At 46.5% G+C, this 24,223-nt stretch overlaps 1 protein-coding gene across 1 annotated transcript in view; it reads left to right on the plus strand.

Moving 5' to 3' along the window:
• MYO16 (myosin XVI) overlaps nt 1-24,223 on the plus strand; it is a 484,344-nt gene that overhangs the window by 435,947 nt on the left and 24,174 nt on the right. The window contains 2 exon segments of the mRNA XM_034665464.1: nt 8,196-8,354; nt 23,398-23,489. Of these exon segments, the coding sequence (XP_034521355.1) occupies nt 8,196-8,354; nt 23,398-23,489 (251 nt within the window).

The raw sequence follows: 24,223 nt of genomic DNA on the forward strand, positions 1-24,223 counted from the left end.
CAATGTTCTTTTAGGCTCTGTAAGATCTGCGGGTGGGTATTGGTTATTCACGTAAGCAAGGGTGCGGGAGCTGGGGGGTGCGTGGGGGGCTCCTCCACTCCTCCTCCTTTTCACTCACTTACCATCCGTGACACCACGCCGGTGTCACAAATCCTGCGTGTTCCCCATCAGAGAGCAGAAGGTTATCCTCCTCACCTTTGCTTTCTGGAGAAAGCGAGCAGGACCCATTCACCTCAACGAGAGCTGCCCAGGCCGACGGAGCTGCTCGCAGACGCTGCGTTCCACGACTCCTGGATTTACATTACCACCTGGCACTCAAGAAATGTAAAAATAACAGCAATATAAATAACCGCGTGACCTATGAAATTATACATGAGGAATGGGTCTCCGGGCCAGGCCAGCGTGGTGTTTAGATGTTGCTTGTTCGGCTAATTATAGGAGAGGCAAGCTACCCGAGTACGCGGAGAGGGAAGGAATTGGCGTGATTTGTTTCCCATTATGGCAGGGACAGAATAGATGGGCACAAAAGGATCCAGTTAGTTAAATTTAAAAGAAAATTGGCACAACATAATTTTCTGTGCATTTTTTGGGTTCTAAAAACCTTATTTATACTGACAGTCATTTTTTAGCTTTACTATCAATACATTCTTCCCCTGCTCAGCACATATGTTGTTGAAGATATCACTCTATTTCCTGATTCAGTTGGCGTTTCTAGCGCAAACCCTCTCCTTGCACTTGGCAGGGGAGTGGGTGGCAGGAGTTAGGAGTAGGGGACAAGGAAGCATTTCCATTCTACCCCACTTAACCCAGAGGATAAGTGTTGGTGGCACTTCCTGCCGCAGAAGAATGCCTAAAACACAACTTAAGAGGAATTTTGATCTACTCAAGAGTGGCGATTTCTGAAGGGTCATTAAAAAGTAGGAAGGTGTGCTGGGGGCTGGCGCTAAGCTTTTAAGGTCAGTAGCCTCGGGCAATTATGTTTTCTCAACCCATCCATCCTTTGCAATTGCTAGGGTGCTCTATNTTTTCTCAACCCATCCATCCTTTGCAATTGCTAGGGTGCTCTATTTTTTCTGTTTCGTAAGTCATCGGTTCCTATAGAAATGCAAGCAAATTGTGGGACGTGGCTGTGTCGTAAGGGTAACTGCACGGAAGCCCAGTGTTCTGTCCCCCGGCCTCCCTGACTGTTAGACACTGAAGCCCGCTCTTGATACATTTCTGCAACTGTCAGCAAGGGAATGATGAAGGCTGATTCACATGGCTGGGTGCGCTGTACAAAACACACACAGATGCGCGTGCACCCCTCCGCGTGAGCGGACACACTGTAGGAAGACCCACTCCGCTCCCATCTCATGTCTTGTGGTACCAGCCCACACGGGAGGTCTGTCTGCTTATTTGAGGTTAGGATCAGACACGGTCCAGGTGACCCTCACACTTGACATTTGTCTTTCTCTGAAGCAGTAGGCTGTATGTTTGGGTTTTGCTAGCATGTATTTTTTTAAAAAGTTTAATTCACTTCCTAGAAGCTTGTTATAGCAGAATGCAGGGCAATGTGGGGGTGCTGAATCCTTCTTTTTAGTTCTTCCTCACATGCAATAATGTAAGGTTTTAGAAAAATCCGAGTTGTAGGAGACATTGTTCCTTGTAACTCACACACTAGAGGCCGATCTGGGGTCTAAGTGATCCCGTCCAGATTCAATCACGCACATCTATGTGTGTCTGCAAGCACAGTCTAGCTGGGACTCCCGAGTTTTAGGAACAAGAACTTGAGAAGTAGCAGGATTATGCCAGCCACGTCTCCAGTGTTTGTGCCTTTCCTTAATGCCAAAGAGGAAAAAACAAGCGGTTCCCTCCANTATGTGTGTCTGCAAGCACAGTCTAGCTGGGACTCCCGAGTTTTAGGAACAAGAACTTGAGAAGTAGCAGGACTATGCCAGCCACGTCTCCAGTGTTTGTGCCTTTCCTTAATGCCAAAGAGGAAAAAACAAGCGGTTCCCTCCATGCAGTAGCCTTTCTGGAGAGGAATTTTCCTATAGAGTTGCGGAATGAATTAGAGCCAGCATGAGTAATGAGTTTAAAATGTATTTTCACATTTTTTCTGCCTTGCATGGCACTCTCGGTATTAAATCAGTCAAACAGCGATAGTTTGTTTTTCTCCTGCGTTACTGAAACCTGGATCCTGTCTCCTATGTTTCCAAAATACACTCTAAAATTATCTCAAGTTAAGGTAACCAAGAGGGAAATGATGTGTTTAAGCATTCTTCTTAAAGAAACACTCTGTGGCTCATTCCTTACTCATTCTCTGTGACCTTTCTGCGGCATGCGTTGCTGTCAGCCTCCCTCTGCCCTCGGCCGCCCCCGCCCCGCCCCCGAGCCCACACCTGCCTGTTTGTGTCCACAGGCACTGTGCCCTGCTTTCCACTGCCCCTCTCCCAGGAACGTCACTTCCCCTGCAAGAGCTCTCCCTACTAAGAGATGCTTGGGTCTCCTCTACACACATTCTTTCAGTCCCAATAAATGCTTCAGCTAAGTAATTGCGACTCAGTTTCACCCTCGGGCATGCAGCTGTCACTTGACTGTCCATATGCACAGCCCCAACTTGCCCTGGGTCCAGGCGCCTCGCTGGTGCTGACTTACTCCAGTCCCTCAGCTCCAAGAGACCTGCAAGGAGGACCTCCCTGACCACCCAGGCTGCCTCTGCCCTAGGCTAAATGCTCCCCGCTCCTGTCTCTGAGCTCTCCTCCAGCCTTATCCAGCTCGACACAGTTTTGCTAGAGTAATAGCATTTTAAAAATGCAGTCTTTATGTTATGCCCTTACCTGAGCACTGGCTGGGCCCCGCTCCGGTGATGGTGCATAAGCTGCAAACATGCCCGCAGAGTGTGCGGAACCCGACTCCCCTCTCCTCTCCTCTCCCCTGCCTACCTCCCCTCCTCTCTCACCTCCCCTCTTCTCTCTTCCTTCCCCTCCTCTCCCCTCTGTCCTCTCCTCCCTTCTCCTCTCCTCTCCCCTCCCCTCCTCCTCTCTCACCTCCCCTCTTCTCCTTTTCCTTCCCCTCCTCTCCTCTCTGTCCTCTCCTTCCCCTCCTTTCTGCTCCAAGGAAGAAATGCTATCCAGACCATTGTTTTTTCTGAACATTGGAGCTTATACCATGGCGGCAGGTGTGGGGTATCTTTAAGAAAAAGAATAAAAATGACAAACATTTAGGGAATGAATGGAACATTTTTTTAAGATGAGGAAATAAGCAAAGCACACATCGACCAAAGCTGTCTTCTGCAAGCATTAACTGTGCATCCATTGACTGACTGACTGGCACTTGGGTCTTGGACGTGGCCTTTACAAGTGAGGTTGGGGTCCGTGCTCAGCACTCCATAGACTCCTGGTCAACCCACCTCTGACCATCTCTAGGCACCAAGATGCCACAGCCAATACTTGTCAAACTGATTGCAATTTTCTGAGATTAGAGGTCACAAAGCCATGTACAGTAAGATTTTTTTAAAAACTGAGCACACATGAACCTTGCATATCGGTGGGACAAGGATGAAATATTTATCAGTGATAATTGGTAACCCAACAGTGAAAACCTGAATGCATGCTGTGGGTCAGGAATAGATTTCAAATATCCCAAAGTCCTTTCTTGCCCTCACGTTAATGCGCAGGTGGAAAGCACACAGCTCTGGCCCTTTGAATACGTGGAAAATTTTCACCTTGCACAATGTGAAATTTTCCTTACCTCATAATTTTAAATAAGTAGAGATTAGAAACTCAAATGTCTGTTAGCAGTGGAAGTCCTTTCATGTTTCCAGTAATCTCGTGTGAATGAGGAGAAATGGTTACTGAGATTTGTCCATAATCATTCACATGGATTCTTCAGTTGAGTAAATCTGTCAACTCTTTTAATTGCAAACATGTAGTTTCCTGCTAGAAAACAAAAATTTCTATAGCAGTTTTGTTGTGGTGATTCATTGATCATTTATTCTGTTTTCCCTTTCTGTTGACAAAGATTTTCTTGAGCACCTACTATGTGCAGGCACCTTTCTAGGCTCCCACATGGCACTCACGCTCCTTGTGCCTGCACTGCAGAAGGGGCACACAGAAGACAGACGGTGGGGATGTGCTACGTCTGCAGCAAGAAGGACCCCACAGGAAGCTAAGGCAGGGAGTAGGGACAGAGACAGCTGGAGCAGAGCAAGGTGCCATCTTCTGGAAGGTGGTCTGATTTCAGCAGAGCCTGAACAGCACCAGCTCCAGGCTCTCTCTGGAGAGTGAGATGTGTTCGTGGATGGTACCAGAAACACGTGCCAAGGGGGTAGTTGGAAATGGGGTCCAAGGCAAGCAGAGTATCAGGTGGTGGATGGTCTCAACCAGGAGACGCCATGGGATCTCAATCTAAATGAAATAGAAACCAGTGGAGAGACTTGAGTGGGAAATGGCATGATCTGACTTAGGTTTTAAAGCAAGGTTTCTTGACCTCAGCTGCACGGGCATCGTGGGCAGGAATTCCTCATCACGGGACCTGGCCGCGCCTTGCTGGGGCTTCAGAGCACCTCTGACCTCTACCCACCCGATACCAGCAGCAACCCCCTCCTCCGGGGTGAGGGCTGGCAACGTCTCCAGACACGGCCAAATGTCCCTTGGGGGCAATATCACCTTCTCCTGAAAACCAGTTTTCAAAGGATCACACCCACCCCAGTGTGGTATTTTAGTCATATAAAAACGAACACAGCAAAGCTGAAATTCTTGCTGTATTTGCATTTAGAGATTTGCTAGAACTCTCCCACTAGATTAAGATTCAACCTAACTGTGTCCACATTGCATACTTGTATTTAACAATCGTAACCCAGGGTAAAGGCCACGGCTTTATCTTTGAGTCAGATCGCGGTGTGATTCACTTCTCCTGTACCTGTGCAAACAGCACCGGGCAGGGGTCACAGAGAAATCTGTTTACGGGCGGAGAGAAAACAGCACAGGTATTCAGGCCGACTCTCGCGGAGCACCCAACCGGAGGATGCCACTGAGCCACGCAAACCACTGATTACACAAGACCCGAGCTGCAGAGTGACTCAGGCGCGCCCTCAGTCTTCCTACGGGATTGCACAGCGCTCCCTCCTCTACTTGTTTGCTTAGATTTACGCAGAGTCTCAAATATTTTCTTTTGGTGTGACTGTGACTGACTTTTCTTCACCCTCCAAATCCCAGTGGCCACTGCTTGGAGGCATGAAGAGGCCGCACAACTTTGCTCTGGATCATTCCTTCTAGGACTCTGCAGGCAGTATGCTTCTTGTGCCTGTGCTGTTGTAACACAGCCGGCCTCGGACTCAGTGCCTGCGTCCTCTGGACTTTTCGCGGCTGTCATTCCTCCAGTGCCCGAGACCAGGGTCACAGGCACGCTCTCAACAAGGAGCATCACAACTGCTCATGACCCTTCAGAGCAGAATCAAACCGTGGAGGGTTCTGTCTTCACCCCTCGTTGTGGTTGAATCCAGGCAGAAACAAGTCGGGGCACAGATGCTTTGACGTGTTTGGATTTCACTTGGAGCAAGGGTGTTGATGAGCAGAGGCTGACACAGAATTTAGTAAGCCAAGAACCGTGCCCACAATTCATATGCATGAGTAAGGATAACCCCAAAGCAGAGACGTCTGTGTTGATGTTGCAACTCTAGGTTAGCGGCTGGGGTACAATGTTCAACCTACGGTTCCCAGTTCATTACCACTGAGGCACGGGCATCCAATCAAGCCACAGAAAAGCAGCTGCCCTTTGCTTCCACGTGCTCAACTCACTTGGACGCGACTTCCCAGTTCCTTCAAAAAGATGAGCTTTTCTGCTTCAGGTCTTCACACACGTGGAATGTTGTCTTTCTACGTGGCCAGTTCTTTCCCCGGTTCTCTGAGCCTCAGTGAAGCCCCAGAGATGCTTCCCTGACCACACAACCTGACACGGCGACCGCCCACCCCCGCTGCCCCTGAGGGTTTGTACCCAGCCAGGAAGTCTCTGCTTGTGTGTGGGAGGTGAGCCGCAAGCCATCGGTCTGTCCTGGTCACTTCAGCATGCGGGGCACCTGAAGAGTGCGAACACATCGGAGGCCTTCAATAAACTACAGAATTAACGAGTGAGAAAAATAGCTTGAAGAAAGGTAGATGAGTATCTGTGTCCGGAGACAGTTTAAAGCCAACCCTGTGTTACTAACTTCCAGATTTCTTTAAAAGGCAAACTAGAGGCGACCGAACGAGATACCTGGTTTTTCAGTGCCAGCCGGGTCAGTGTTGCTCTATGTCAAGAACTCAGGTGTTTTTCCAGTCACCTGCTCTCAGTGTCATCACTGTTCTCACGCACACTGGCTGAGCCAAAGCTTTTCCACTTAAGCGCAGGGAGCCAGGAGCTGCAGGGGCTCCCTGGTCGCTTAAATCTCAACACTCCCACCTGGTTTTCAAAGCCGTGTCTGTTCTGCCTCCATTCTATCCATCCAGCATCCCCTGCTCTAGACAGCAGCACCCCTTCCCGTGGGGCAGACCCGGCTCCTCTGTGCGGCATGCTCCACCTATAAGTGATGGGTCCCGGTGGCTCATTTGACGAGCCCCACTGGTGGGGACAGGGACACTCTCGCTGCCGGGAGTGCGGATAGCAAAGCAGGGAAATGGGTCAGGATGGAGCGTCTGGTTACATGGCTACAGCCTGTAGTGCTGTGTGAGTGTGAGGCTCAAGGCAGGAGGAGATCACATCTTGAGGCAAGAGCTAGAAAGGATCGCGTCAAGACCAGCCTGGAGAGGCAAGCTCTGGAGGGCTGGCCTTCTCCCTTTTTTCCTTTTCTCCCTCCCTCCCTCTATCCTTCCTCCTTCCTCCTCTTCCCTCCATCTGTCCTTCCTTCTTTCAATTCATCCTTCCTTCCTTCCTTCCCTCCCTCCCTTCCTCCCTCCATCCTCCCTCCCCGCTCCATCCCTCCTTTGGGATCACTGGAGATAAACTGTTCTTCCATATGTGAAGTATAATAAATCGAATCATGCCTTTTATCCCTTTTGAATAATCTGTCAGCCTGAAACCTCAGAAACGCCTGACCTGAAGGCGTCCGAATGTGCTGTGTAGCAACAAAGAGCGGACGCAGCGTGCTCACCCTCGATGTTGCAGGGAAGTCCTCCGGAACATCCCTGGGGAAGCAGGAGCCGATCCCAGGCACACCAGGCCAGCCCGAGGGAGGGGCCCTGACTCTGAGAGAGCAGAGGAGAGGGGAGGGGGGCCAGGCCGCACCTGCCGCCATGGTAGACAGCTGTGCTCTGGTCCTTTGTAGACCCCGTCCGCGGATAACGCAGGAGACATCGCTCCAAACCCTGGCGTTCGTTACGTTTTACTTTGTTGTTGCTACATAGTTAAAAAAAAAGCAGCTTCATTTGGCTCTGCAGCCTAATTTGGACGATGGCTTCTGTGTTCGTCAGTCTCTGAGCACTCAACACGGGACGTGCAGCGAACGACTAGGTAACGTTAGTGTACAGAGGAAGAGGCAGCATTTTGAAGCTTAATTCTCCTAAATGGGTCGTAACAAGCTTTGTAATGCTACTGAAAGTAGATTTCTTATTGTCTTATTTTTTATAAAATAGTTTTTGTAAGATTTTTTTTATTTGAGAGAGAAAGTAGAGAGAGAACACGAGTGGGAGGAAGGTCAGAAGGAGAAGCAGACCCCCTGCTGAGTGAGGAGCCCGATGTGGGACTCAATCCCAGGTCCCTGGGGTCATGACCTGAGCTGAAGGCAGACGCTTCACCAACTGAGCCACCCAGGCGCCCTATTTCTTAATTTTTTAAGCCTATACAAGGGTCTCTACTTAATTTAATAATTGAGAAAACTTCTGAAACATGAATTTATTTCCATGTTTCTTTTAGGAAACAACGTCCTCAAGACAGATGGTGCTCTAATGACAAGTTATTAGACTCTGACATCAAAAATTCTATATAGATATGTTTGAAAATAATAAATTATGAAATTAATTATCACCACTTAATATTTCCCATTATGTTTAAGAGTGTTGTGGCAAGATTTGGTGAAGATTTTGTAGGCCATAAATTTAATTAAGGATGATTATTAATTTACTATTTCAAATGTAATTAATGTTTCATTTGATGAGTTTTATTATTTTCTTCTACTATTTTATTAAATTATTTGGTACATTTTATCCAAAAAGAACAATCCTTTCTAAAATTTATTTTAGGTTTTGAGACTAACATGAACCTAACTGGCCGAGATGATGCTGGTAGATCAGAAATTGCATCTGAGACTCAAGATAGAAATGCAAATAACCATGGAATTCAATTATCTAATTCACTCTCGAGTGCTATCACTGCTGAAAATGGGAATTCTGTCTCAAATGGTAAGTGCTTTTTAAACTCAGAAGTAAATAGATGAAAGTATTAAGTTCTATCACCTTTCTAGGGAGAATGGATTTGAAACGTAAAAATGAAGGGGGCTTACAAGCTGGAGCATAGATCATAACTTCACTGTAAGATATATTGTAGCATTTTATTGGTTAGGTTAAAGAATTACAGTTGGATTTGGTGTTAGTTGACTTTTCAGAGATTGTTGTGAACTATTTGATATGTGGGAACCAATATAAAATGAGATTTTACGGAACAGAAGGAGGAGATGGGTTTGCTCGAACGATATTTTTAATTTAAAAAATACCTTTTTCTTCTCATACCTGATTAGTGTGAGGGAAAATAATATTGAAGTTATGGTAAACGCCGAACTGGACTTAAGTATTTAACTGGAGTATATCGAGGAATGTATCATCTAGAAAGTGGTTAGACTGTGTGTATCCAAAAACTATCTAATAAATAGTGGCTTAAACAAATAATATATTTCTCTCACATATAAAAGCAGACCATGGCTGTTGGGGAGATTTTCCTGAGAACATCCAGAAAAGTTGGCCCAAACTTCCATTGTTGTTTAATCTGACTAAAGGCACTAGAAAACTATTTACGGCAATGAGATCCAGGGAAGAAGAGACTGAGGAAGGGGTTTGGAATGCAGTGGGGACCAAGCAAGGAAGCTTTCGTTCTAGGCTTTTCTCCAAGGGACATTCAGAGCACTCTCCTAGTCCATAGAAGCCAGCTCAACTCGGACTGGACTTCTGACAGCGTCCTGGACTGTGGGGACAGACTAAGTCCAGGGTCTGCCAAGGCCATGGAATGCAGTGGGGACCAAGCAAGGAAGCTTTCGTTCTAGGCTTTTCTCCAAGGGACATTCAGAGCACTCTCCTAGTCCATAGAAGCCAGCTCAGAACTCGGACTGGACTTCTGACAGCGTCCTGGACTGTGGGGACAGACTAAGTCCAGGGTCTGCCAAGGCCATGGAATGCAGTGGGGACCAAGCAAGGAAGCTTTCGTTCTAGGCTTTTCTCCAAGGGACATTCAGAGCACTCTCCTAGTCCATAGAAGCCAGCTCAGAACTCGGACTGGACTTCTGACAGCGTCCTGGACTGTGGGGACAGACTAAGTCCAGGGTCTGCCAAGGCCATGGAATGCAGTGGGGACCAAGCAAGGAAGCTTTCGTTCTAGGCTTTTCTCCAAGGGACATTCAGAGCACTCTCCTAGTCCATAGAAGCCAGCTCAGAACTCGGACTGGACTTCTGACAGCGTCCTGGACTGTGGGGACAGACTAAGTCCAGGGTCTGCCAAGGCCATGGAATGCAGTGGGGACCAAGCAAGGAAGCTTTCGTTCTAGGCTTTTCTCCAAGGGACATTCAGAGCACTCTCCTAGTCCATAGAAGCCAGCTCAGAACTCAGACTGGACTTCTGACAGCCTCCGGGACTGTGGGGACAGACTAAGTCCAGGTTCTGCCAAGGCCATGGGTCGGAGCCTTGAGTGTTCCTCCTAAGGGCTGGGTGTACCCCAACTAGAAACCATAGCTCAGCTATGAATTATCTCAACCCCTGACATTGGATGGACGTCCTTCACGACTGACAGGGCCCAAAAGTGCCTGGGAGGAAATGTGCGTGTGTGTGTGTGTGTGAGAGAGTGTGTGTGTGTGTGTGTGTGTCCCAAAGGACAATTACAGGATCAGAGGCTTCAAAATGATGTAACAAACCATTTTTCAAATATATTATTCAACACACAATCAAAAAACCAGACATATGACAACAGAAAACAAGATAAAAAATTAACAAGCAGAAATAGCAGTCCATTGCAGTATGTCCACGGGAGCCCAAAAGATCGGAGTTCAAAAGCACACACTTGAAGCCAGTATGTTCACTGTGCCCAAGGAGATGAAGGAATGAGAATGAGCAGAAATGGGAAACTATAAAAACGTGTCAAATGGAAATTCTGAAATTGAGAAATAGTCATAAAATTAAGTACAATAGAGGATGAGTTTAAAGTTAATTAGACACAGTCATTTAAAAAGAAAAAAAACCTGGGGAACTGGAAGATAAATTACTGGAAGAGAAAATTACGGAATGAAACACAAAGAAGCAAGAGAAGATCAGGGATTCTGGAACACAGTTTGGAGGCAGGAAGGGCGTGCTGAGAAAGTTGCTGGAATTCTGGAGAAAGAAGAGAGATTACACGGGCAGCAGGGAACACCGTGCGTACGCGGATACCCATGTGCAAATATTTATTGTGCCCTCATTGATCATCATCGAAAATGGACACCCTTCAACGGGTGACTGGATTGTGTTGGTTCTCTACTGCTCTGTAAACTCGCCACCAGCTGCCCACCGCCCCCAGAACCCAGAGGCTGCTTCACCAGAAGGCTGTTATTTCATACCTTGTGTGGGTCAGGAGTCAGGCTGTGGCTGAGCTGAGGGCCTTTGTTTCAAGGTCCCTTGTGAGGCAGCTGTCTGCTAACTGTTGGCCAGAGTTCTAGTCATCTGGAAGCTTGATGGAGAGAGGGTGCGACTTTGAGATCCCTTCCATGGCCACCAGCAGGCCTCCTCCTCTGCCCAGCTCACTCACATGGGCTTCTCCTTAAGGGGGGCTCACGCCCGGGCAGCTGGCTTGCCCCGGGGCCGCAGGCCGTGAGAGAGCGAGGAAGAGCACCTGTGCAGAAGCCCTGGGCTTCACTGCTCTGCTCCTCGCAAGCAGGTCGGGCATCCGGTCCCCTCGATGGAGCAGGTTGTATCAGGTGTGGTGGCTCGTGGTGGGCTCACGGGGGCCACGTTACAGGCTGACTAGCACATGCATAAAGAGTGCAAAGATGAAAGGGGGGGCACCACCCATACGTGCAATGAAATGAGTGATTGTCAAGCACGTTGCGCTAAGTGAGGAAAGAGTCAAAGATGACAAGCACGATTCCGTGCACACGCTGTTTGGAAGAGGCGAAACCATAGGCACAGAAAACCGATGCTCGGTTGCCCCAGGCTGGGCGTGTGGCAGGGGGTGGCCTGCTGTGGCTTCTAGATGGCGGAAACATACTGCTCACAGCTTGGGGTGTCTGCAGTCAGCGAGCCAGCAGCTCAGCTCCAAGGGCAGCCCCTCTCCCGCAGCAGGTTGCCTGTCTCCCGCTGTGTCGTCACCTGGTGGGAAGGAAGGAGCCAGCTCTCCGGGGTCTCTCTCATAAGGGCACTAACCGCAACTGTGAGGACCCCACCCTCGGGACCTCATGGCCTCCCAGAGGCCCCACCTCCTACGACCATCACCTTGGGGGTTAGGAGTCCAACGTATGAATGGGGGTGGGGGGACGCAAACATTCAGACCATAGCAGACTGCAGAGGGGCCTGAAGAGTTATCCACAAGCAGGAAGGCTGTGTTCCTAGAAATTTATACACGTGTACATCTTTCTGCCTGTAAATGTGACTTTTGTTAAAACAAAACAAAACCAAAGCCTGATTAGCATAAATAAAGAGAAAACTGCCCCTAGGCATCTCGTAGTGAAACACTGCTAATGAAGAGTGAATATTAAAAGCAGCCACAAGTAAAAAAAAAAAAGACAAATTCGAAGGAGCAGCAATTCAAAGACAAATCAAACACAATGAAGTAACATATTTAATGGGCTCAAATAACTGCCAATCTAGGTTTTTTTCATACACAGTAAAAAAAACTTCTGTAAGGATACAAAGGAGTTAAGGCAGTTTTAGAAAAAATAAAAATAAAAACTGGAAGAATTAAGTGTGGGGCAGACCCAGAATGTTCAGAGATACACGCGGGAAAAACGAACAGGAAATAAAGCCAGCGAAATCAGGACAGTGCGGAGCGGGGTTTACTATCACATGCGGGTAACGCAGACTCACAGGCTGTAATTTCAAAGGCAACCACCTAAGGAATAAGAGTGGAGTATGTAATTTCCAAACTAATAGAGTAAAACAGAATAATAAAAGTCAGTCCACCCAAAAGATGGCAAAAAAGAGGTGAGCCAGAGCTATCTGAAAAACAAGACAGGGCACCTGGGTGGCTCAGTGGTTAAGCACCTGCCTTCAGCTCAGGTCATGATCCCAGGGTCCTGGGATCAAGTCCCACATCAGGCTCTCTGCTCAATGGGAAGCCTGCTTCTCCCTCTCCCTCTGCCTGCTGCTCCCCCTGCTTGTGCTCTCTCTCTCTTTGTCAAATACGTAAATAAAATCTTAAAAAAAAACACACAAGACAAATAGAAAGAAAGGTCGTAGATAGCAGGCATAAAAGCACTTCTGAAAATAACTAAGCTTGAATGCCAAGAAACTTTAAGGGACTCATTTAGTGTGAATTCACATTAAAGATAAATCCATTAATAACATATTTTAAAGCCTAAGATTTCTGAAAAGCATGTAAAACGTGAGGATGGTAAAAATTTGAGTGTAAAGGAACGGAACCGGGAAAGGTATGTGATGCAGATGTTAAAAACAGCCATTCTCATCTGTCTGGGAGTTCCAAATGACATCTCTATGGAATCAGTAGATTCAGGAAGAAATCACAAAGAAGGAAAACTTGTAACTTATGACAATGAAAATAGAACAGAACTTGTGGGATGCCGCTAATGTCTTCATCAGTGGAAATTTATGTCTTTTAACATCTGTATTGCAAAAGAAAAAAGGCCAAAAATCGGTTTTTCAAATCGCAACAAGTTAGTAACAGAGCAACAATGAAATACCAAGGAAGTGGAAAGAAAGATATAATAAAGGTAAGAACTAAGTTATTGAAATTTATAACAAACAGCAAAACCAAAAGTTGGTTCTTTGAAAAAAATTTATCTTTGAAACACGAATAAAGCAGAAAACTCTCTTGCAAGGATAGGAGAGAAATAAAGAAGATGGCATGGATGGCCAGCTCTAGGGATGAAGAGGGGACCTGCCCCGGACCTTCCAGAGCTTGAAAAATGGTAATGAGTATATTACGGACAGTTTATGCCAAAATGTATTTGTGAATTTAGATGAACAGACACATTTCTCAAAAAAAAGAAAGCTGCAACTAACCAAAATGAACCAAAAAAATAGGAAAGCTAAATAATAACATGAATATTAAATCAATTGAAGTTGTAATTGAATACTTTTCTGTGAGGAAAACCCAAATGCCTTTCCCAGTAAGTTGTCTCAAAATCTTAAGAGTGAAGGAATGCCAGTGTTAGAGAAACTCTTCCAGAGACCAGGAATACAGAAGGGGAAAGAAAGAAAACCTTCCCAGCTTGCATAAATAGCCACTTAATTTATGACAAACTTGGAATTGCAGGGAACTGGGGGAAGAATAATCAGCTGCTATTCATGTGAGGAGGAAAAAAAATAAACTTGACACCTACTTCATGCTATATGCACAAGAGATTTCTGGTAGATTATAGATCTCAGTGTCAAATGTAAGATAATAAAATTTGTTGAAGAAAATATAGGATTTTTGTCAACTTCAGAGATAGGAAAAGAAAGAAGGACTTTGTAAACAGGCCACAAAAGAGTGCTAACCATAAAGGAAAAAAAATTATATACATATATATATAATTGGAGGAAGTATTTTCAACACAGTTAACCAACAAAGGGTCATATTCGGAGTTTACTTAAAAACAAAACAAAAGACAATTGAACAGGAAATTGGGCGAGGGACATGAATAGGCACATAGGCACGTAAGCCTTTTTCAGAGTCTGCCTTCGTGGGGAATTAGAGAAACGCGCCGGAAGAGCACGGAGATACTGTTCACTGCACATCTGCAGAACGGCAGCACTGACCGACGAGGGGCTCGGGCACACAGGGACCCTGGGAAGGGACTGCTGCCCAGGACAGGACAGGGCTTTCTCTGGAGGAGGAGGGACCCTTGGTGATTGGGAGAGAGGCTGATGGGGGCTTCTGAGTGGCTGGCACAGTCCTGTTTCTTGACTCGTGTGCTAGTTACAGTTGCACGAGTTAAAAAGATAAAGAGAAAAGACAGGAGGGAGAGAGAATGAGAGGGGAACAGAGGGGGAATGGAGAGTGCGTGTCATGCATCCAGGATGGTGGGTGGTCCCCATGCTATCTCAGGCTTCCGTCAAGGTCCAAGGGAACACAGGGAGGCTGACGACCATAGCTTCCCCGTTGAGCGTATTGCTTACCCACACGCGCTCACCCCCTATGTCAGAAGCAGGAGGAGGAGAGTGGGTATAGGCTGAAACCCAGGCAGGGCCATTCCCATCACAAGTCACACATTACATTGGGCCGGGGTGGGGGGCGGGGATGGAAGCAGGTCGTTGGTCGGGGCTGGGTTTATTCAAGCTTAGCATGGAGTTCTCCAGAGCAATGTGGCAATTCTCTATTGGCACTCAGAAAGATTGCTTGAATCACACACGGAGAAAAACCCAGATGTGTTTACACATCTTACCCCGCCATAGTAAGCAAGGTTTACAAATAATGATCAGAAGTATGCAGGTCCCGGGGCGCCTGGGTGGCTCAGTCGGTCAAGCGTCTGACTCGATTTCAGCTCAGTTCATGATCTCTGGGTCATGAGATTGAGCCCTGCATCGGGCTCCACACTCAGTGGGGAGTCTGCTTGGGATTCTCTCTCCCGCTCTCCCTCTGTCCCTCCCCCCAAACGTGCACACACAGACACACACACACACTCTCTCTCTAAAATAAATAAATAAACAAACAAACAAAAAGAAGCAGGTCACAAAGCAGAGGCTTTTTGGTGCAGTGGGGGAGGGGGGAGTGACATCAGTTAGATACAGAAGTATTTTTCTACCAGCAGCAAAGACTTCTAGAAAAAAAAATGGCCCTTACCAAATTGTGTTACCACTGCAAACAGACGAAAGTTCGGCCCAGAATGACACAGGCTCCCAAGAGCCCAGAGCATCCGCTTCGGATCTGCTTGGCTTACAGCTAGCCCTTAAGTGTGCTCAGTGTATGGCCCTCCACCTTCCTGGACAATAACCAAGCCCTGTGTGCTGGAGAGCAGACTTCGCTCCCAATCGCCCACCGTTAAAACAACACTGTTTATGATGTATTATTCCAACTTGATTAAAATAGGCATTTTGTAAAACTCTCCGTGTTAATGTGTGATGTTCAGACTTACGTGTATCTGTTTAGCTAGAAATAGAAAGATGCAGTCTTTCTCTTAAAATGGTTACTTTTCGAAATCTCTGATGCTACCCCTTTGGAAGGGTAAAGATTACAAAAACATTGTATACTCTTATGTTGAAATGAAGTATTCCTAAAGTAATAAAAATGGAATTTGAGTGACAGCAATAGCCAGCAAGTTTGTGATAGAAGCATTTTCCACAAGGGCTGCATGGATTTAGTAAGAAAGTAATTCCTGTTTTGCTCACAATTTTGAAGCGTTTAAAGATTGCCACCAAAAAAAAAAAAGAAAGAAATTTAAATATGTTCAAATGATAAAAACTGAATACATGAATATTTAAGAAAGATGACCATATACTCATTCACTTTTGCTAAAATTTCAGCCCATGCTTCTCCCTAGCTCACCTTGGATGACATTAATTGTACTATAAAGAAAAAGAAAAGAGAAACTTGATGTCACCAAATCATTTCATTTGTCTGTGTCTTGACTCAAAAGCCAAAAGCTATGGCTTGGACAATGGTCCTGGAAAAGCCTAATACAAAAAAAAACAAAAAACAAAAAAAACCAGAAACAGAAACAACAACAACAAAAAAGCCGAGTTTTACTCTAAAAATCAAAGTAAAACCAAAAACCAATGGAACAAACAAACAAACAAAAATCCTCTAAACCAAAATGGAAGTTTTTGTGGACTCCATTGCCTGAAATTAATAATATCAAATTAAATATTTAGGACTCTCAGACTTCTAAACTTCAGCCTGTCACAAATGCTCGAGCCCTGGAACACGGTTATATATATTACCCCTTCAATCTTAGAGGGACCAGATTTTAAAATAAAACCAGTTCTGTGTTGTCATTAATTGACAATCACTTGGAAATCTCAGGAATTACAGGCACAAAAGGAAAATTATTTCAATTGGGATTTCAGTCCTTCAAAGCTTCTCGACATGTTTATGTTGGTCCACTTTTGCGAACACCATGAAAGTCTGGGTTCCTGCAACCTCCCCATGATTACTACGATATCCAGCACAATGCCCTGGATACTTGGCACTGGGTAAGCACGTACCGACTGGAACAGTGTTGCCTGTTCCACAGGAACTGGCGAGTTTGTGCAGGGCGCAGAGTCAGAAAGTCTTCTTGTCGGTGTGATACAAGCTGAAAAGTATTACACACGTGCAGTACATGGTATGTAGGTGATGATTAAAATCCTGAAGGCGGTTCCTAGTCCTGATGCCTAATTCACAACGTATAGTCAATGTGCTTTCTAAATAAAGGCACAAGATGGAAATAAATGTTTAAAATAACTTGAGGGGCGCCTGGGTGGCACAGCGGTTTAAGCGTCTGCCTTCGACTCAGGGCGTGATCCCGGCGTTACGGGTTCGAGCCCCACATCAGGCTCCTCTGCTATGAGCCTGCTTCTTCCTCTCCTACTCCCCCTGCTTGTGTTCCCTCTCTCACTGGCTGTCTCTATCTCTGTTGAATAAATAAATAAAAAATCTTTAAAAAAAAATAAAATAAAATAAAATAAAATAAAATAACTTGAAATTCTAATCGAATCAGAAATAGTGTTATTTTCTAGGAAATGATCTCTCTCGAACGCCAGTATCTGCATGCCAGCTCTGCTTCCCAGAAGTAATTATCTGTTTGTCCATTTGCTGAAATATAGCTATGTGTGGGTAATTATAGCTATCACTTACTTTAATTGCCATCCTTTTACTGATGTGAACACAGACTTAGATCTTTTTTGGTATACTTAATTATTCCCCGGACTTGTGGTTATTTATCATTAGATTAAAGAACAGTTTTTAGTGTTAGGACATTTTAGTTGCATCACACAAAATATTGTGAGTATAAAGATGTTTATTTTGTGGGGAAATAAGGATATAAAAAATTCCAGCTAGACCATTTTATGTCCGGTATGATTTTCTTCCTTGCTGCTCAATGAATATACTTGATATTGCTGGGCATTGGAGAACAAATGGCAATTAAAGAAGGCAGTCATTACATTTGATTTTACATTTATCGTTCTGTGAAGATTTTTTCATCTGCCTTACGTTTTTCCTCAGTGCGCAGTAAGGATTATGTGTGACATAAAGGGCTTCCCCAGGGAAGGACTGGGAGGGACCATCTGGAGGACCAGGAGCTCTGCGTTCTCTGCATAGCCTCCAGCACCATATCGATGCCAGCACCGCTGGGGCACCAAACCACAGTGACTCTGGAAACATCTAAAAATGGCTTTTGTCAGCCCTGCTCGAGATAGATCCAGAATGCTGGCAAACGATCCTCTCGCTTGAGCCTGTAAAAACATTCAAATATACGTTTTACAACATCACTTTGTTTATGGGAATTGTACAGATTCTTTGGAACTCATACTGTTGTCTGATTCAAAGGCTAACTGACAATCTGGAATATCGTGCAATTACCCATTTTCAGCAGCAGAAGGTAGCTTTGCAAAGAAAGCTGGCTCCTTGGGCATTTAGAAAGCCCTGCCCCACTCCTTCTGGCTAAAAATAGTTTCAAGTCATCTTAAATAATTGCTCATCTGGACCTCATTTAATTAAGTTTCCTCCGCTTAGTTGAGGAGTGAGGATTCAAAATGGCTGGGTTGAAATGCTGACACTGTCTTTCCTGGTGCTGTTGCATTTGACCTGTGTTCAGACCCCGGCTCTGGTGCTTACTAACCCCATGCCTGAGAGCAAATTCTTAATCTGTCCGGTGCTCAGTTTTCTCATCTTGAAAATGGGTATAGTTCAAGGCCCTGCCTTATGGGATTGTTATGAGGGTTTAGTACAATGGGGCCAGCACAAGTTAGTGCTCAATAAACATTACCTTTAGCCAGAGATCATAAAAGCTCAGATATTTGGGGGCTAGACGATTACCGAAAATGTATCCAGTCAAAGCAAAAATGCATGATTTCAATGAGGTACGTGGCAGTGAATTAATTCATCTGAGAGCCTACAGACTATAATGCTAGAAGCAATGCCTAATGACTCATTTACACACAGACCCCAGTACACACACATGCATAGTCAAACACGCCAAGTGTCATTTTGGTGGCCTGCACTGGGATTCGGTGTGATGACAGACATTATAGTTTGGAGCCTCTGGGATGAATGGAAATTGGGATAGATGGGTGGGGTTTCAGGAAGGCTCTGTTTTTATTCCTTGGAGGGTTAGAGGATTCAAAATAATATAAAGGACAGATTGGCAGGAAGAAGCCTAGAGAAGGGCAGGTGCACATCAGTCAATCAAAGCATTTATTAAGTGCCAGTTGCATGCAGGCGTTGTGCAATGAATGCACCTGGAACTGTAGGAAATCTAAGCAACTCATGATGCGGTCTGTGCGACAAGAGAGCACACATCGAGTGTTAACAATACATTTCAAGAGAGATCACAGAACGGCAGCTGGTGACGAGTGTCGGATCAATCACATAAATAATGAGTGTTCTGTTGCCTCCACACGGAGAAGGAGATTCCCGTGGGCTGGGCTTGTTCGGGATGCTCCTGGTGAGGGCTGGGATTTTTAAAACGAATGAGATTCAGACGAGAAGGGTACACCTTCCAGGGAAGAAGATTTACTGCACAGTATCTTTGTGGCGGGATGAGAATGGGATGCTTCGATGGAATAGATAAGTAACTAAGACGGGAGAGGAAGTGGCAGGAGCACACGGGGCGTTGAATGCCAATTCGAAGAGTCTGGAAGAGTAGTCCTGGCTTGAAGGGGGTGGGGTGCTACCTGCTATTTGGGAGAAACTTCCCTGACTGTGTTATTCAGAGTGAGCAGTGGAACAGAAACTTTAGCTGGGAATAGCCGTTTTGTGTTCTCCCACCCGAGCCTTCGCAGGCCGTGCACCCCAACGAGGGGCTTCGAGAATGGGCTGGTACAGGAGGCAAGAAGAGGGGGGTGAGGGTGATCCAAGATGTTGAGGCTCTGGACCAGAGAACAGGGCAGTCCGCAACAGAAGTTAGAAACGAAGTTCAAAGAGGAGGCTTGGGGCGCCTGGGTGGCACGGCGGTTAAGCGTCTGCCTTCGGCTCAGGGCGTGATCCCGGCGTTGTGGGATCGAGCCCCACATCAGGCTCCTCCGCTATGAGCCTGCTTCTTCCTCTCCCACTCCCCCTGCTGTGTTCCCTCTCTCACTGGCTATCTCTAGCTCTGACACATAAATGAATAAAAAAATCTTTAAAAAAATGATAAACAAACAAACAAACAAAACAAAGAGGAGGCTTATTCTCTGGGTTGGATTTGAAGTTCAGGAGCCAAGAGGGACTTCCGGCTGTAGGTGGTTGTTACGTAGACGTTGCTTATAGTTCGGGAGTTGAAGGGGAGCTCCAGGATGGAAAGATAAAAAAGGCAGAGTTTCCCAGGAAGCTGGAGAAGTGGAAATCACTTATAGGATCAGAGGAAAACATTTCAAGAGAAGTGAGGGGAAAATCTGACAGCAAAACCATGCAGAGTGCCAAGTTTTGAGAAATATCCCTTGAGAAGGGCAGACATGGAGAAACAGAATAAACAATCAGAGATAGAGGAACACGGATGTCCAATTTCACAAAAGATGAGGGGTACTTGGTAAGTGGGGGGGACATGAGAGGAGAATCAAACCCCGTTGCTGTTGACTAAACAAACTTGGGTTTGGGCAGAACTGTGACGAACAACTGGTTCATTACATAAGATTCAGAGCCACACCGCCCTCTCCGCCTGCCCCAGGCTTCTGTTCTGGGAAGACTCTACATAAACCCATAGGGTTTTAGGTGCAGACTTCAGCACCACAGAGCTCTCCCTTTTCAACGTCCCCTCACAAATCTCAAGGAAGTCCAGGGTCTGGATCCACGCCACACAGGATGGGGAGAATGTCCTAAACGCCACTCCCCCTGAGTATCCTGGGGAGGGATTCATTACAAAGCACTCCCTACACAAGGAGAGGGAGCACAGAGCCTCTTCCCTCCACCTGGACCCTCGATCAAGGCCGATGACTGTGCCCAGCCCCAGCGCAGAGCGGCATGTTCTATGGAGTGTTGCTCTCTCCTACGTGGCCCCCATCAGCGGGCAGGGAATGCCTTCCCCCAGCCTCTGCCTGCTCTCTTTGAACAGAAGAGCGCCGTCTCTGGGGGCAGGATGGGGACAGTTTCAGAAGACCCTAGCCCTTGCTATCATTTGGACAAGCATGGCTCCTAAAAATGATGGTCTCATGGCAAGTGGGCATCTTGGCATTTTGAGGCCCACTGTTGCTGCCATGGAAAGCATGTGTGGAGAACTGCATCCCCTGGGAATTACCACCTCAGAATGCGGTCTGGGAGAAGGCTGTGACCACAAGAAGACCAGAGCACGCTCGTGAAAATGCGAGAGCCGTCTTCTGGGATAGAAGCCTTCCGTGGAAGTGAACAAATAAACGTTCCGATTCACCTTAGATGCCCCCCACCCACCATGGATAAGGAACCTTCAGCTCAACAGGAACACAGTAGAATTCTCTGCCCCGAGACCAGGGGGCTTTTCTGGGGCGTTTGCGTAGCACACTATAGCTGCACGAGGAAACACCTTGCCCGCAGAAAGACTCGTGCTCACGAATTGACAGGTGAGATGACACAATTGCCAGAGCCTTTTTTTTTTTAAGATAATGAGAAGTAAATGAAACAGGGTTGAAATAATGAACACCCCAAAGTTTGGTGATGGGCACAAGAAGTTTCACTGTCCTCTCTTTAGTTTTATCTGTGTGTGAGATTTCTGTAATAAAAAGTTTTGTGCCGCTTGTTATCTTGATAAATACCGTGGGTAAGTTATTGTACTTCTGTGTGCATTTCTTTGAATATTGGTTGATTGATTGCTTATTTTTAGGGTTACTACTTAGTGCTTCTTTACTCTCTTCCCTTGCTATACATACTCTTTGCCCATATTTTAAACTCTGACAGCGGGTCCCTTATTTTGATTTATAGGACGTTTTAAGAATAATAGAGCCTTTTATTTAGTGCCTTGAAATGTTCTGTGTTGTTCTTTTTTAGTTTGCATTTTATCTTTATGATAGAGCACATATTTATTTTTAAATGTTCAAATAGAGGTACTAATCCATTTTTTCCCTCATGGGTTTTCTTTTTTCTTTTGCTGTCATTCTTAGATCATTTGCCTTTAAAATGTACTGTTTCTGATATGGCAACAAGATAAAATATTTTATTGGTACAAAACAAAACAAACCTCCGCCTTCTAATGGCCTCAGTGCTTCCCAGCTATGACCCGATCCTCTGGCTCCCAGTCCCTGGGCATAGCGGCCCAAGTGAGCTTCTCCCACCTGTTTGCTACAAGCAGCAAGGGTGTTCGGCACCCCGGGCTGGTGGGTCTCCATTGCTCCTCCCACCTGCACCTTCATGACCGGGAGGAGAGAGCACGCACGCCAAGGCTGCCAGCACCCCTTCCTTCTCCCCCACCGTCCCTCTGCACCCGGCTCTCCATCCCCACACATTCACCTGCCCTGCACGGGCACCATCTGTCCCCACCCTGCTGACCCTGCCACAGGTTCTGGGATCCGTGATTTCTTCAGTCAACAGGTGAGAAAGTCCTCTTAGTGCACCACTCAGGTAAAATGGCATCTCATCACAGACCCCTCTCAGAGACCCATGGTGCCTTCCATTGCCTACAAAACAGCATCAGACGTCTGTGGACTGTCTGCTTATCCAATTGCCTGGAATCCCAGCTTGTGACCGAGCTCAGATTTCCATCGTCCCGTCCACCTGGTTTGGATTCCAGACCTCTCTACCCGTGTGATTGGCCCCTGTCCCACACCTGCTACACCAGTCTCTAATCCAGTGTGCCCTCGCCAACTTCAGACATTGCCATTGCTTCCGGCCGGGACCCGTCTTCCCCCATGACCCCCACTGTAGGCCTGTCACTTCCCAGGTGGTGGCCCCAGTCTGCACGAAGCGAAACTGTCCGTGCCCAGGCATTCGTATATGTAACAGGAAGATTGACCGGGGGCCTCGTTATGTGTTGAGGGGGTCTTGTGGACTTCCCTGAGGAGCTCACTCACTCCTGTAATTGCAAAAGTGTACCGTGATTTGCTAATGATCTTTCATTTAGGAAGCCTGTGTATGTTTAATCAATTACACCGTCCTGGTTAATTATGATTTTAGGTAAGAGCAGCAATCACTTCATAATTTAAGGTCTCTGGATTGAGTTCATCCCATCAGGTGACTTTTCTTGCCTCAAGTGTTCATTTTTATCAGCAAGTTACCTGTGATGCTGTTTGATCGCTGTCCCCCCGGGGTGTGCAGGCAGGCCTGATTCGGCCTCCCAGAGGCATCCGTGGCTATCACAGCTGCTGAGGGGCTACTACCATACGGGGTAGAGACCAGGGGGCTGCCGGACACCCTCCGCAGGACAGCCCCACGACAGGGAGGGAGACGGTCCAAAGTGTCCGCCGTACTGAGGTCGAGAAACCCTGCTTCTCTCGCGAGGGGTTGTCGGTAAAACCCTGCGGGGCCTCACGGGTATTTCTGTATTACTTTGGGGGGGGCTGTAAATTTCCTCACACTGCTGTTGACCCCCTGTGGCTGGTTAGGAATCGGTCCGCTGTGAATGCACAGCCACACTGATGTCTCCTGCGGGGACCTCAGCTTCCCTCCGGCGGTTCAAGGACCCCGTTCACCCTGTGTTGTCCGCATGCTTCTCCCTCCACCATCACGGCTTCACCGAACTGTCTTCAGTCTCTAGAAGTCTCCCTCGCCCCCGCACCTCTCTCCTCCCTATGCGCCACCGTGGAACACATCTTCGTTACTACTTTATTGCTTTTTCCAGGGTATTTCCTCTTTTATTAAATGGCGCTGCAGCAGTAATTCGTGTTCCCTTGGGAAATTGGTGATTCAGGAGCATTTACGGACCATCCTTTCAATCCACGAATTCTAACAATTTGCGATTATTCCAGTAAGTACACAGCTTGTCTCATTTGGGGAAAGGACCCTTACCTGCTTGTTGGTGTTGGCCTCCGTAGGTTTACCTGAAGATGATGGATTCTCCAGTCTGTCTGCGATGAGCTGCACAACCGCATCGTTTCAGAGACACAGAGAGAGCCACACCACTCAGGTAACGACCCCGACGTCGTCACGGCATACGTGATGAGCAGACACTCAGGAAGGGGTGACCGAGAACGAGTGTTCCGCCTGGAGCAGAGAACACGCTCGTTCTCCCTCCAGCCCTAAGTGTCTTCAGCTCGACATCCTTCTCTCTCCTCCTCCATCTCAGAGACGCCAGCTTTCTGCTGGTTAGAAAGAGGAGAAGAAGAAGAATGTCCAAAACAAAAATTAATACTTTTAAGTTGAATATTGTAGACGTAATGTATGTTGTGGTATTTAAAAATCCCTGTCAAGTGAAGATGACATTACATCCCGGGAGTGATGCTAACATGTTCTCTGCGTTTGACCTCAGCCAAAATAGGAGGACTCAGGTGCCAACAGCGTGGGAATAAAACGCTTGAGGCGCCTGTGGTTTTACGCCACTATATCTCAGTTACTACCTGTGAATTCCACATCACCCAGACTCATTTATAATGAAGTATATGGGGGCACCTGGTAGAGCATGTGACTCTTGATCTTGGGGTGGTGAGTTCAAGCCCCACTGTTGGGCATAGAGCTGACTTGAAAAAGTAAGTAAATGAAAGAAAATATAGCAAATGATCAGGACACTATAAAATAAAAATGAGATCACAGTTCACAAAACTGTTTTTGATGTGTTAAAGTCATTTTGTGTATATGCTTAATGTGTTTGGCCTTAAAAAGTTCACCAAAATAAAGATTATCACTTCAAGGAAAAAAAAAAAA

Source organism: Ailuropoda melanoleuca, chromosome 7, assembly GCF_002007445.2.
Source record: "Ailuropoda melanoleuca isolate Jingjing chromosome 7, ASM200744v2, whole genome shotgun sequence".
Taxonomy (NCBI): Eukaryota; Metazoa; Chordata; class Mammalia; order Carnivora; family Ursidae; genus Ailuropoda; species Ailuropoda melanoleuca.